The 13,791-nt window shown below is 38.7% G+C and overlaps 1 protein-coding gene across 5 annotated transcripts in view; it reads right to left on the bottom strand.

Annotated features, from left to right (window-relative positions):
• Nucleotides 1-12,938, bottom strand: part of LOC122986767 (dynein axonemal heavy chain 11) — a 38,106-nt gene extending 25,168 nt beyond the window's left edge. For 3 of the 5 annotated variants that reach the window (XM_044358115.1, XM_044358114.1, XM_044358112.1), the window contains exons 1-32: nucleotides 12,492-12,938; nucleotides 12,124-12,267; nucleotides 11,781-11,974; nucleotides 11,502-11,691; nucleotides 11,297-11,396; nucleotides 10,943-11,154; nucleotides 10,495-10,716; nucleotides 10,239-10,406; nucleotides 9,955-10,071; nucleotides 9,706-9,843; nucleotides 9,494-9,609; nucleotides 9,139-9,334; nucleotides 8,664-8,768; nucleotides 8,160-8,555; nucleotides 7,412-7,744; nucleotides 6,821-7,075; nucleotides 6,568-6,737; nucleotides 6,263-6,485; nucleotides 5,989-6,105; nucleotides 5,786-5,872; nucleotides 5,536-5,694; nucleotides 5,224-5,307; nucleotides 4,937-5,095; nucleotides 4,728-4,850; nucleotides 3,984-4,106; nucleotides 3,203-3,427; nucleotides 3,029-3,120; nucleotides 2,812-2,938; nucleotides 2,556-2,708; nucleotides 2,235-2,468; nucleotides 811-942; nucleotides 63-223 (exon numbers count right to left, since the gene is read on the bottom strand). In XM_044358115.1, coding sequence (XP_044214050.1) covers nucleotides 63-223; nucleotides 811-942; nucleotides 2,235-2,468; nucleotides 2,556-2,708; nucleotides 2,812-2,938; nucleotides 3,029-3,120; nucleotides 3,203-3,427; nucleotides 3,984-4,106; nucleotides 4,728-4,850; nucleotides 4,937-5,095; nucleotides 5,224-5,307; nucleotides 5,536-5,694; nucleotides 5,786-5,872; nucleotides 5,989-6,105; nucleotides 6,263-6,485; nucleotides 6,568-6,737; nucleotides 6,821-7,075; nucleotides 7,412-7,744; nucleotides 8,160-8,555; nucleotides 8,664-8,768; nucleotides 9,139-9,334; nucleotides 9,494-9,609; nucleotides 9,706-9,843; nucleotides 9,955-10,071; nucleotides 10,239-10,406; nucleotides 10,495-10,716; nucleotides 10,943-11,154; nucleotides 11,297-11,396; nucleotides 11,502-11,691; nucleotides 11,781-11,974; nucleotides 12,124-12,267; nucleotides 12,492-12,707 — 5,471 coding nt within the window. In that variant the 5' untranslated portion in view covers nucleotides 12,708-12,938. Of the gene's footprint in view, nucleotides 1-62; nucleotides 224-810; nucleotides 943-2,234; nucleotides 2,469-2,555; nucleotides 2,709-2,811; nucleotides 2,939-3,028; nucleotides 3,121-3,202; nucleotides 3,428-3,983; nucleotides 4,107-4,727; nucleotides 4,851-4,936; nucleotides 5,096-5,223; nucleotides 5,308-5,535; nucleotides 5,695-5,785; nucleotides 5,873-5,988; nucleotides 6,106-6,262; nucleotides 6,486-6,567; nucleotides 6,738-6,820; nucleotides 7,076-7,411; nucleotides 7,745-8,159; nucleotides 8,556-8,663; nucleotides 8,769-9,138; nucleotides 9,335-9,493; nucleotides 9,610-9,705; nucleotides 9,844-9,954; nucleotides 10,072-10,238; nucleotides 10,407-10,494; nucleotides 10,717-10,942; nucleotides 11,155-11,296; nucleotides 11,397-11,501; nucleotides 11,692-11,780; nucleotides 11,975-12,123; nucleotides 12,268-12,491 lie in introns of those variants that run through there. The other 2 variants (XM_044358113.1, XM_044358116.1) reach the window with 2 other exon arrangements.
• Nucleotides 12,939-13,791: the final 853 nt, after the last annotated feature.

Consider the following 13,791-nt stretch of genomic DNA (forward strand, 5'->3'; position numbering starts at 1 on the left):
ATGTAGCAAATGTGTTGAAACGTTAAATGCATAGGTTGAACACTGATAAGGAGCAATCTTACCGGTCCGTGAGGGGAGTGATGACTAGACGTGGTGTATTTCCAAGATACTCGTAAAGGTAAAGAAACTGAGCATCACAGATATTAACAAAGCAATGGCGCTGCTGCTCATTCCAGCAATGTCGGAGCTGGGAAAGCCACTGGAAGGCCTGTGAGGTGGTGACCTGTGAACACAGTTGACTTCTATCAAACTATCTTAAAGGCATAATATGTCACAAGACATACAGCACAAGTAGATACTAGGAGCAGGCAGTATGATAATTATAACTAGTTAAAATGTTTTGCTTCTAAGTCTATAATCTATATTTTTGTCTATCCATTTCGTTGAAATGAAAGCTGTGCCTTTATTTATATTTTGTTTAAAAAAAAAGTGAATAAATGTACTGTTGTTATTTGTTAATTTGTTACAACAGCATATTTATTTGTTAACTCAAAAAACAAACATATAGGTTGCAAATGGAGAACTGAACTATTACTATACGGGTTGTGATTTTCAGTGAATTCTTAATCTAACTTTCAAAAGCAAAATTTAAAGGAGGATCTAAGGATAGGGGATATCACATGCTGTGCAGATTGTGAAGCCCCTTAAGGCACATTTGTGATTTGTGATATTGGGCTATATAAATAAAACTGATTTGACACTACGATATGTTCATTTACATAACTATATGAGATTTTTTTTATAATGTCAGAGTTAGTTCAATCAGACAAAAATCAAATGCAGATCATGAGATGACTTATTGGTGTTAACCTTTTGTGCAATAAGGCTTGCAACAACATCTCTAGCATGCACATCAATAGTGCATATAGTCATGATCTTCTGCCGGTCGCCTGAGCTTAGGTCACCCAACAGGATGCTGATCAACAAGTTCAGTTGAGAAATCTGGAGGAGATAAGAAAAACAGTTATTCTGGGCGACAGTTAGGATTTTAGGCAAACATGAAAATTTTAAATTCACATAAGATTTCTGAATTGTCATCATTCTGATATAACATTGCTTAGACATTTCCTGTCTTGCTTGTATTAGTACTGTTCATACACTTGTATTTGTAAAGGTTGTAAAGGGAGGGGGGGTCTATGGGATTATGTTTAAAGAAAAAACTTACAAGTTGTTAACACCCCAATTGTATTGGTGTAAAGTACTGTTTCTGAGTCAGCATCATGCATGCTGCAAATGCAGCTTATATGAATGTGGACCCTGTGGATTTATTGATTTGGCAAAAACAGCACTGAACACAAATCAAGGATTGTGACTTAAGAAACAATCAAAAGTAATCTTGTGCTCTTATTTTGACCAAAACATCACTGGATATCTTGCATTTATCACAGGTCCTGTATGACAGCAGATCTAATCAGTGCAGTACAGTGGGTTGAACGGAGAGAGAGATTATTCAAACAGCAGCCAAGGACATGCTAACCTTAAATAGTGCTGATGAAACTGACAAGAGTAATAATACTACTGTGAGCATAGCCCACAACAAGGGGCTCAGGTCACTGACTCTCCTGTGATTATGATGGCATTATGGAAAATGTGTCCATCCTCTTTTCCAGCTGCCACTTAAACCTCAGATTACACACAAATTCATGTAAATGTAGTACAATCTTAACATTTAAATATATATACATGTATGTATGCCATATGTGTAAATAAAATGATATTTTAAACCAATAATGTAATTTTACACCAACTGTCAATTAGTATATTATGTGATGTTGAAATAATACTGATAGCAACCTGAAGAGGAGCCAGTTTATGTTTAATATGTGTTTGAGGTGAGAGATACATGTTTTTTAAGGAGTTATTCTTATTTCTAAATATTAGGTACTCCTTGAAATAATATGCTACAATCCCATTCAACACATCACACATTATGGTATCACCAATTAACACAGAATTAAATCAACACCCCTCTCACAACACCATAACAAGAAACTGTTAGTTACTATACATACTGCTGCTTATGTATGTGGCCCAATATCTTCAAGTGAAGTTTCAGCAATTTAAAGATGAAGTTTATTGCAAAAGGCCCTCGTCAAGCAAATATTCAAAAAAATGTTCATGTTCATTATTTTGGATCTTCAGCAGCTTTTCTTCTGTGCAGCGCTGACTTGTTGAGAGCTACTTTTTATTACTAGTATTTAAATGTTACTGTGTTAGCTCATCCTAAAATGTACCTGTTTCTTGTTGTAGTCTTTCAGTGCTGACTCAAATCCTTCTTCCAGTCTTTTAAACACCAGCTCCATGTCATTACTCCACCAGATCTGAGATCCAGTGAGAGCAACTTGGGCAGGGAAGTCGAGAATCCACTGCTCTCTGGGTCTGTCCTCGTACACAGACACGGCCTCAGACAGGTGACCCCTGACACATTCCTTCATGGACTCTTCCAGACAAGTAAGCCATGCCTCCACCTGATATCAAGTATTCTTATCATTAGTGAAATTATGAAAAATTAGAAAGTTAATTCAGAATCTGTGATACTGAATGTAATGTCTTACCGGCCCATTACAGCAACATCCAGTCTGGAAGGGGACATATTCCCTTTCTTTGCTGTACATTCCCACTGCAAGTCTAGGATTATCCAACTGTTCAATTCTGGAGAATTCCAGATCTGACATGTTGTCAAATAATTTTGAGAGGTGGACAGTTACCTGAAAAAGATGTTGAATGTTTTATGTCACATACAGTTAGCATAAAAATAGTGACACTTGGATTAATACTACAAAAGTTTCAGAAAATTCTACACAAATGTACCTCTTTGGGACGACTCCCTTTAGAGAGAATGTCCAACAAGTCTGCAGATGAAATAAAGTAGAATCTTGGAAAGGCAAGTCTCTTTGTCTCCAGGTATTCAGCAAGAGCTTTTTCACACAATGCCAGCCTGTTGTAAGAAAAGATGCAGGAATATTACGCACAAAACATCAAACTGTCGACAGTACAATAAAAATCAAAGATTAAAATAAACATCAACCTTTTCTGAAGATCCCCCAACTTCTCATATAGTTCAGGCTTGTTGGTGGCCTCAATGACATTTTTGGTCTTAGTGCTGTCCAACATTAACTCCTGAAAGAAACCACATTTAAAACGTTGAGAACAGTGGAATTAGCATACGTGCATGACTTAAGACTTAAGACTAAGTGCAGACCTGAAATTCTGCATCTATAACGTGGAATCTGTGTGTATCTGCAGGCAGCTGTTGGCAGATGTCATCACAGCCTTTGAAGATGCTTTCCAAGTAGGCCCATGTCCTCTGGACCTCCATCCAGACCATCAGCACAGAGTCAGCCACAGTGAGCTGTTTTTGTAGTTCCACTACTTGGAGAAGGAAGTGATCGACATGCTTGCTCTGAAAGATGCCCTGGAGCTGAAGCTTGAGGATGAGGACATAGAGACATTTGAGCATAGCCTGTCAAAAGGTCCAACCTAAAACTCAAACATGTCAAACTACCACCCAATCTGTGGTAAAAGAGAGCCATATCTTGATAACCTCACATCATCACATGTATCAGTTTAATTCCCAAGCATATTCATCAGCTAGCCATGCCATAAAAAAGTGGGGGAGGGAAACAGTCTGTTTACACAAAGACAGAGGCACTAAAGTGGCAAGACTTCTAATTGCTGGCTATAACCCCCCAATACATCTGGTGTACATGTACAAAGACTGCCATGGTGCAACAATGCCCTGTGTCTGACAGCAGCTATAAATCTGAGGACTCAATAGGGACCTCTCCACTCTCAGCTGTGCTGTTAGACAGTCAGACAGGGCGGCCCCTTCCTGCATTCTCATCTCTATTCAGCACTTAACTATCAGTGCTTCTCACAGACAACTGATCTTGAGAACTAGTTGTTGTGCTTTACAGCCATTATGCAGTTTTCTACGCTATAATGTCACACAAAGAATCTCTTTAAGTAACTTAGAAATTTACCTGATGATCTTCAAGAGTTTCAATAAGTTCCTCGTCACATTTAAGAAGTGGCACAGAGGTTTGGTAATGATCTTCATATGAAAGCTCCATTGACGCCCACATTTGACTTATTTCTGTTACAACCTGAAATAAAATAATGGACAGCACAATCCCGACTATGTTTGACTAATAAAACTCTACTGTAAAAGATTTAATAATAGTAAAACATCTACTAATGGACCATGTTCATAAGATTTACACTCTTTAAATGTAGTCCTAAACTTTGATTCAAGAGTTTGGACATCTATCTATAATGCAGAGAACTGTAAAGGATTTGGTTTGTTAATTCAGGGCCTTATTCTTCAGTTGAAACTAGAGCAGCAACAATTATGATTGACAGAACATTAATTAGCAATCATTTTAAAAATCAATTGTTTAAGTAATTTGTTGAGGAAAATTGACAATTCATAGGTTCAAGCTTCTCAACTGCTTATGTTTGTCCTAATCCTCTATGATGGTAAAATTAATATCTTTCGGTTTTGGACTGTCAGTTAGATAAAACAAGACATTTGAAAATATCACCTTGGGAACTTGTGATAGACGTAGCAAAAGGGTAATGTTGACCGATGTTATAATGGGTAATGTTTTCTAGAAATCTATGAAGTGGGGATAACTGTTCATATATCCACACCTTGCTGTAGCATTTTATTTATATGTTAACTTATAAATTGCTTAATAACATAGCGTAAATAACTGAGGAAGAACCTTCTCAATGGACATTTCTTTGACCGCCTTATCCACTATGTTGCGAACTTCCTCTTCAAAAAAGTGGAGTTGCAGAGCCAAGAGGTCTTCCAAGGTGGTACTATCAGTCACGGTGAAGTCCATCTATTTAAAAAATAATTATTGTCATGACGTAAAGACTCAAATTTTTATGTTGCAAAAAAAGACCTCTACTGTGGTTATATATGCACCTGTGTTGTTCTAATTAGCTGCACCCAATGGCGCTCCCGTATTGCCAGGTTCTGTAGCTGACTCACGGCCCGCAGTGACGTCAACATGTTCTTTACATAAAGGTCTAACCCGGAATACACATCCCACATGCGGGCCTCTTTGTCAAGCTTCCGTATGTCCTACACAAACAGAAGGTAGGTAAACATAATTAGTTATTAGGGGCATCTGTTACAAACAGCAATGGTGCATGACAGCAAGACAGCAGGAGAGATGTGCTGGTGTGATGTAGCACTGTTGGTGACCTCACCTTGGCAAACCTCCTCAATTCTGCATCCATCTGGTCCACGTTTATCTGCCTCCATTTGGTCATTGTCCAGTTTTCCACACTGCTCTGTATAGATAAAGACGCATGCAGAGGGGTCAATGGGCTGAGGGTACTTAATGGGGACGTTTAGAGGCTACATGGTATTCACAGAATCAATGACAGCCTCCAAAAGGACAGGCTGGTCAAGTTATTGAGTTATTGGGTATTGTGGTATGGTGATGAGGCCTTCTTCTCTATTTCCATTTCCTTAAGAATAGTGACATTTAAGTGTACAATATGCATTAAGCTACTTACCTGCACAAAAACAATAATGTCCCACAGTTCTTTGAGGACCGTGATCTCTCGTCTGCAGAGCTTTATGTCTCTGTAGTCAGGGATAGTGACGTCAAATAGATTTGTAGACTCTTGCAGCTCTGCTACCTCTTTCTCCATGTCTCGGATTGCTTTTTCAGACTGGAAAGCAACATGCAGTAATTGTTATCCAAAGGGTGTGATACAGTGTTAATATTTTAATCCAATAACCAAGCAATAGCTGAACTCCTACTTTCTCCAGATTGATGTAGGGATGCAGTGTTTTGTAACTGAAAGGGGCAGTTGCTCTGAACATCTCCCTGAATTGGCTTGTTTTCACCTGAAAAATAAGAGATGCCAGTTTCAATATCTTCACACTGGTGAATATGAGACAATAGTTTCAATACTGTGCATATATCATTTATCTGGAAATAGTAGCTAAAAGTGACTTTTCACCTCAAATGCCATGCAACATCTTCGTAAAACTAGCACTTCTGCATTTTGCATGGGTGCCACCTCATGCCTCACTTTCAAGGCCAGTTTTTTAGCCCCACTCCATTTTTCAGGGAGTTCCTAAAGAGAGAGTTATTTTGTATTTTAAAAGGTAGCAAGGTCATTAAATTAACATACAGTATTCTGATTCTTTGACAATCAATTAACAATAATTTGGTATCATATTATTAAATGACTTGCAAGTGAAATAGGAGAAGAATCCTACTCCTTTCCTTACCTCCAGCTGAGAATAGACCTGGTCTGTTATGATCACTCCATATCGTTCCAGGAGGATTATTGTGTCTCTAAGAGGCTCGAACATCTTGTCTGTGGCTGTTTGTCTGTCTCTTATAGCCAGCAGGTGACTCATAACTTCCACCAAGCCACTGTGGTCTCCTTTAACCACAGGCCGGGCTAGCCCTTCAATAGTGGTTCGGACAAACTCTTTCAGCTCATCAAGACTGAGTGGGAGAGCATGCAGAGTGAGATGACTGATGGTACAGTTTTATTTGCATTTATTAGCCAAGCAGAACTCAATTTTACCTGTTGGTGACATATGTCAAGAGATGCTCCTTGAAAAGCCAGCTCCACTTTTTTATTGTGTTAAGAAGACTGACTTTGAAGAACTTGATATCCACCCGAAACCATCCATCAAACACTGTGAAGTCTTCAAGCTTGGAAGTTTTAGAGTACAGGTCCTCATAGAAATCTATCTGTAAAATTAAGACCATGGTAAATTAGAAACAAAATTTGTTTATGGAACATCTGTAATTCACGAGTTTAAAGAGCTTTTCACCTGTTCTTTGAAGTTATCGACTGTAGGCGGGCTCTCAGGGAGTACATCTGCACTACAAGCCTCCATCTCTTCAGTTGTAAGTGCACGTCCATACAGGAGAAACTGGCTGAGAAACTCAACCCTGTCATCTTGCCATAGATGGGTGTAGCAATCAAACTTTCTCTGGTAATTTATGGCTTTCTTGAGGACATTCTCCACTCGCTCCATTATTTCCTGTCTCAGGTCCAACAAATCTAGCATGTCATCCATTACACTCTGTAAGGGATATATGACATGACACATGACATCAGGAGTATTTATGATTTGTAGAAGAGTACGTTGTAATGAGTTTAGAAAGTTTAGGCAGTCACAGTAGGCGAATACACTTTTGGCTTGTTTTTGGTCAATATACTATAGAACACTTTTCCATACTGGACCTATTTTAACCATTTTGAAGTAAACAATGTACAAATACAGAATGCTATGCAGAAAAGTTACTGGATACTACCATAATAATATAGGTACCTGTCAAAAGTTCAAAAAAATTCAGTATATAAATATACTCTTAGAAAAAAAAAGTCTGTGGTAATGTTAAAATCTACAGCAGAGTACCTGATAGCTCTCCATGCTCAGATGAGCAGCCACTCTGTTGATATTCACTGAAGTCTTGAATACATCTCCGACCAGTCCTTCTATCAGCTCGTAGAGACCATCCCCTGTGTCTCGCTCCAGTGAGGGAAGGAAGGCCATCCCTGAGCCATTAAGCATCAACTGAGCTTCAAATAAGGGGGCCTGCTTTGGCCAAGACTCCATGTTGTCCATAAAGAACTGGAGAGAGTGGCTGATGTAGCTAAAGAACCCCTCCACCACCATCTCATCCACATACTCCAGGTAGGACTGCCATGCTTCTGAAGCAGGGTCAGCATGGAAAAGGACCATATTCTCCTGATGAAATTGAGAGATATTGGAGAGATGGTGAGCACAAAAACAATCAATGTCAGTCAAATTTAATTTTATCCATTTCAGAATAACACCTTCCCAAGTATTGGAACATATTAAAATACATTAAAGTAACATCATTTTTGGATATCATGAAATATTAGATTTAGCTGGTCATATTTGAATCCAAGTGCAAATTATGAAATGAATAACATTTGTATAAATGTTTTAAATTGCCTGTGAACAGAATTGCTCTTTCAATGGGTTGTAATCCTGTAGTAGAGACAAATATCTCTACCGCATGCTAGAAGGTTTTGGAATCATGCCAACCATTTTTAGTGTTTCCTTACAGCAACACAAGCCTACAGTACACATGAAAATGCATAAGAGTGAATATTATCATAAATCCAGCCATATGCACCTGTACCAGCTTGTGGATAGAGTCCCCATCCTTCTTTATGGAGCTGTATATCTTGTTGACACGGTCTCCCCTGTCTTCCAGCTGTATAAGTGAGCCTCTCTTGTTGTCCTTCCTGCAAAACATGGCCTGTTTGCTCCATCCCTTCATCATTGACTGGATGGCTTCGCAGTTTTCCTTGGCTCTGCTGACTCGACATACAAGGTCATGGACCATGTCTTTGGTGGTGCTGATAAAGCTCCAGCAGTCCTGGTCTTGCCATGTAAGGTCAGTCTCTGCTCTTGTCAATTGCAGGTCTATGGACACCAGCTCAGCTCTGATGAGAGGAAGTTCCACCTCTAGCACTGTGTGCTTAAGCTTGTTGTACCATTGTACTAGCAGCTGCAGACTGCTCACATACTGGAGAAAAAAAAACTCTTTTGAGGTAAACGATAATATGACAGGACCATTGCTTATTGTTTAACTTCAACAAGCGTGCATGAGTATAAGTGAGCTCATGTTTCTAACCTTTGTGAACATGTCACGCTTCTCAAAAACAGTCACTGCAGCTGCAGGGATGTTGATCTGACTGAGAGTTTGAATATATTTCACATCTGTCAAGACTTCAGTCAGCTAAGGAGTGAAAAGAAACAGTGATTAATCGATATCCATAGTCACAGTGGGGTGGTGGTAAAATGTTTTATCTCAACTAACGGAATCCGTGGGAGGATGTATTTTAATTTGAATGAAATAACTATATGAGTAAGGTTATGTCTACACGTCAGCAATAAAATCATGTCTGGTTCTGTCAGCAGTATATTTTCAAAAGTTATGAACAGATTTCTTTGAAAATAAAGGACATTTGACCCAGGGAACAATTTAGCACAATTTGGTGGTGACATAAAAGAGTTTATTTTACAGTACCTCCAAAACAACTGTTCAGCATTGTAAGAGACTTTCACAGCAAGTACCTTCAATTTTATAGGAACATTACATCAATTACCTTTGGATTGAAGTTGACTGAGATCAAGCCACATGAGGTATTTCTTGAAATCAGGGGCTGACTGAGGTTGATCAAGCAGGCCTGTTCTAAACCAGTACACCACTCAGAGTAAATGTCTTCCTCATATCGGTCCAGGAGACTCAACATCTCCATGTACATGTGGTACTCTGTCACCATCTCTACACCTCCCGTAGATCTGAAAATATTGCATAATTATCAAACAGCTGTCATTTATTAGTCTAGCACAATAGTAATTTCTTACCTGTTATCTATTGTATATGTACATCTATTTGTCTAATTGTCTAACTGATTTATTAATTCATTCATTCACTGGAAGTAGTAAAAATGCACTGACGTGTCAAACAGTAATCTGATTTTTTCCCAAGGGGTTTGAATGCGTTCTCGGAGCATTTTTGCCCACTTTAAAGCTCCAGACGTGTGAGCCATGTTCTTATTCAGACCACTCTCCATCTGTAAACACAGAAAGAATGGTAAATAGGTGCTGAATGAACAATTCTTATTGTGCCTTGGATACATATTGCTAATATCTCATTTTGCTTACAGTACCTGATTGAGCTGGGATTTAAACAGACATTTACATTTCTCCAGTTCTTCTCTGAAATGTTGCTGCAGTAGAGGGAAATTGGGACTGAATATCTGTCGAATTTTTCCTCGCTCAAGGAAGGGTCCCACAATAGTTAACAGCTGAAGGACAAAATCAGAAAAATGTTGGTGCCCCACTTGGTAGCTCTGTCACTGACTATTCACTTTATCTATACTGTCATCAAAATCATCCTATTATCCAGTCTTGCTTACTTTGAGTGCTGATTCCAGTCCTGAGCAATCCTTAAAGGCCAAGCATAGAAGGCTGGCAAGGCGGCATTCAAAGTCCATAATCTTCACCTTGAAATCCTTATACTCGTTTTCAAAATCCTTATGAGAAAGTTAACAATTAATCAGAATTAAATGATGAGTACAACTGTGTAAAAGAATGCATTGTGAATATTTTTTGCAGTTGCAGGATCTGTAAAGTAGTGGTTTAAGAAAATCTTACTGGACAGTATAAATGCCTATAAAAAGTCATTTTTAGACAATTTCACCTCAGAGTTGCAATCAAGTGGGCTGTTTTCACTGTGCTTCAACATGTGGCAGTGGCTACAGAACTCTCTGTACAGCTGAGCAGCGTGCTCACTGTAGAGTTTGCCTTTAAGTCCACCAAATTCCAGTTTTTCCATCCGCTGATAGTCCAGCATTATTTCAAACAAGTCCTGCAAAGGGAACATATTATAAAAGGGAACAAAACAACATAAAAATAAAACCAGACGTCTGAATACAAAGATGAAAATACAATCTCACCTCCAGCTGTAGCATGCGATTAAGGAACTGGTTGAAATGTGCAAAAATCATGGCAGATGGGAAATCCCAGGGTGCATGTTTCGCATGGTTGGCCAACCTCTCCCTCTGGGTCTGGTAACTCTCTCTGAAACATCTGAAGACTTTTATCACCATCTTTACCATTTGTAGACTTTCCTCTGGATCCTCTCTAAGTAACAGATCAGCAGAGAGGTATGTAGAAGCCTGTAAGGTAAGATTTTATCTGTGAATTTGTTTCTAAGCACACAGCGACAGTCTACAACCTAAGTCAGAGTAACGCAGATTGACTAACATCAGCAAAACATCACTGACAAAAGAATCTGTATTTTATTGTGCCCTTTTCCATGCACTGTGTCTAATTACATTAGCGGCATAAATGTGTCACTAGGTGTATTCAATCACTACTAGTGTTTCTCATGAAGAGTTTTACCTGTTCAATGAGCAGATTGCAAAGTTCCTGAAGTAACACCACAATGCGTGCCGGTCTTTGATATGGCTGGCAGTTAGTCCAGATAAGGAAAAGAGTGTGAAACAGTGCAGGGATGAATGTTTCAAAGTGAGGAAATCCTTTCTTTTCCAGTTGAGACAGTTGAGCACACAGTGGTTGTAGATGGAGGTCAATGTCCTGGGCCTCTTGCAGTGCTTTCAATTGAGAAAAAAAGGAAATATAAACATAATGAGAGAAAACAAGATGTGATAAACACATGATGATGTACATAACATTTCAGATTACAGAAGGGACTGTATGTTGTCTGGCTTGGAAAAAGACACCAACTAATCTTACCATCAAAGACATTCTCTATTAGAGTTTTGATTGTTGGATGATAGCTGCTTTCCATCATCTCTAACATCTTTGCCATCTTCTGAACAATGGGACTCTGAAGCTACAAGTGAAAGTACCAAAAGCTTTAACAGGGAAAGGAAAGTTAAGAGATGAAAATAATTCATATCACAATATTATTGAAGCTCCAGAGGAAAAGGGAGCATGCCTGATGATAAACGTTCTGAATATTGCTCTTCCTGGAAGCCCAGAACTTCAGCTCAGCGTTGGGTCCTGGATTACAGCCTGTCATAAGTAGGTCTGATGAATCCTCCTTCAACATTTTCTGGATCAGATTGGTCCAATTGATGACTTGGGTTTCTATGGCATGGGCTAGTGCCCTGTCATAGTTATCATACCTGAGGGTAAAAATATATGTTGAGGGTGTTTCTGTATTGTTTATAGCATCAAGGTCTCTAATACAAAGATAAAATGTGTGTTTCCTTACATTTCAAAGGTACTGGAAACATTGTCCATCCAATCGGTCACTGTTGGGATAGGGAGGACCGTTTTCCCTAAAACCTGACCCCATACAACTGATGTCTTACTGCATACGCTCTCGACATTTCGAATAATGTCCTCAGACATCAGATTTGGCCACATTTGGTGGTTAAGGTTGTTTGACAGCAGTGGAACGCATACCTTAAGAAACACAAAATAGAATGAAAATGTATTCATCCAGTCTTAAAGGCAAGCTGGAAAACACATCTGCACAACCAAAATAACTGACATAACATGCAGCAAATTGCTTTTTTATGAGATAAGTGTAGGACGGAGGGTTTGAGGATCACCTGTTCAACTGTGTTTGACAGCTGCAGTAGTGGTGAAGGAGACAAGAAGCCAAAAAGCAGAAGTTCCCTGTAGTTCTCAGAGTTGATGGGGACAACTCGCTTCTTGAGAATGTAGATCTGCTTGTTTCGGGATAAAGGTGGGACCTGTGTTTAAAAAAATGACCAAAAGATTTTACTACAAACAGATATGACACTTAATATAGGTTAAGTAAAGTCTGTCATGCTCAATCCATAAATAATAACATTTTGCAAGTGCCCTAAACTTCGTGGTTAACTAGCAGTTGTCAAATATACATGCTAAGTTATCGAATGTACTAATAATGTACTAAACTAGCTTAATGGTTTTGGATATTCTGCAACAGCCATACCTCCTTAGAAGCAACCAAACAACCTTTTTGTGATGAAAAGAAAAATATAATATTCTCTTTTTCAAATAGGTCTTTCAAAAGTGCCTGGAACTCTTCGTGGACTGCACTTTTCTCCCATGTTTGGCGCTGAAGTCTCAGAAGCCCACAAACTTTTTCCTCGACAAACTTCACTCTGTCGTCCTCAAGAAAAGAGGGCACGCTTTCCTCGTCGGACATGGTTGCTCTACCAACACGACGTACTGTAGTCCCGTCACTTCCTACAACGAAACGTAAAAAAAGGAAACTTATTTGTGACGGCAGCTCTAGAAACTATCCCCTGAATTATTTACTTCGTATTAAAATAGTTTTACTACATGCTTGTCTGCAAAGGAGACTGTCATGAGCTGTACAGTCCTGGGGGCGGTTCAGCATTCCGTTGCTTAGCAACAGACACTGCCCTCAATCACTGCCAGATTTGTATGTTTGCTAGCTCCAAAGTGTGAAACCTTGTTCACATTGAAAATCGTGAAGATTTTAAAATTCATTTAACACGGCATGTTACATCAATGTAATATTTATCATTATAAGTTACTGCTGAATGTACCATTTAACATTATTTTAGATGAACCAAAATATAGGCTAAAGCAGGTTCTTTGCTCCGCTGAAGTACAGTGGCAAAGGACACACAATCCATATACAGTTTTATAATGACCAGCATGACCTATAATTCCTGTTGGCTTGCTGCTCTATGTGCAGTTATGATTTTCTTCTGTTTAAACCCTGTGCTGTTTATTTTGTTTATTTTGTTGGATAGCCCACTGTAGGCTTTACATAATTTTTCTCTTGTGTAAGTCCTGCTGGTCTCTGTTATCAATTTATTAGGATCCTCATTATCTAATGCCATGACGTCAGCTAGTCTTCCTGGGGTCAGACACAGAAATCACACGTTTTAATAAACAATTATATACATTATATACCTTCAGACTACAAAGATCCATTATCAAATTAGACACCACAAACAAAACAACAACAAACAAAAAACAATCAGCAAGCAAGATGAGTCATCTACTGTTCTTTCATACAGTTAATTGTATTAAGTGCTCTTTTATTGTTTTCTTGAAAGCGGCTCTGGTATTTGTTTTAATAAGGTGATTTGGTAGAGAGTTCTATCCTGTAATGGCTCTGTAAATTACAGTAGATTTGAGGGGATTTGTTCTGGGTCTAGGTGGCACTTGTAAAGAGACAAAGTGAAGCATAAAACATATTAAGCGTTCATATACGTTCACATTTAGTTTAGTTTAAGAGACATTAAACTTCATGT

This window comes from Thunnus albacares, chromosome 8, assembly GCF_914725855.1.
Source record: "Thunnus albacares chromosome 8, fThuAlb1.1, whole genome shotgun sequence".
Classification (NCBI taxonomy): Eukaryota; Metazoa; Chordata; class Actinopteri; order Scombriformes; family Scombridae; genus Thunnus; species Thunnus albacares.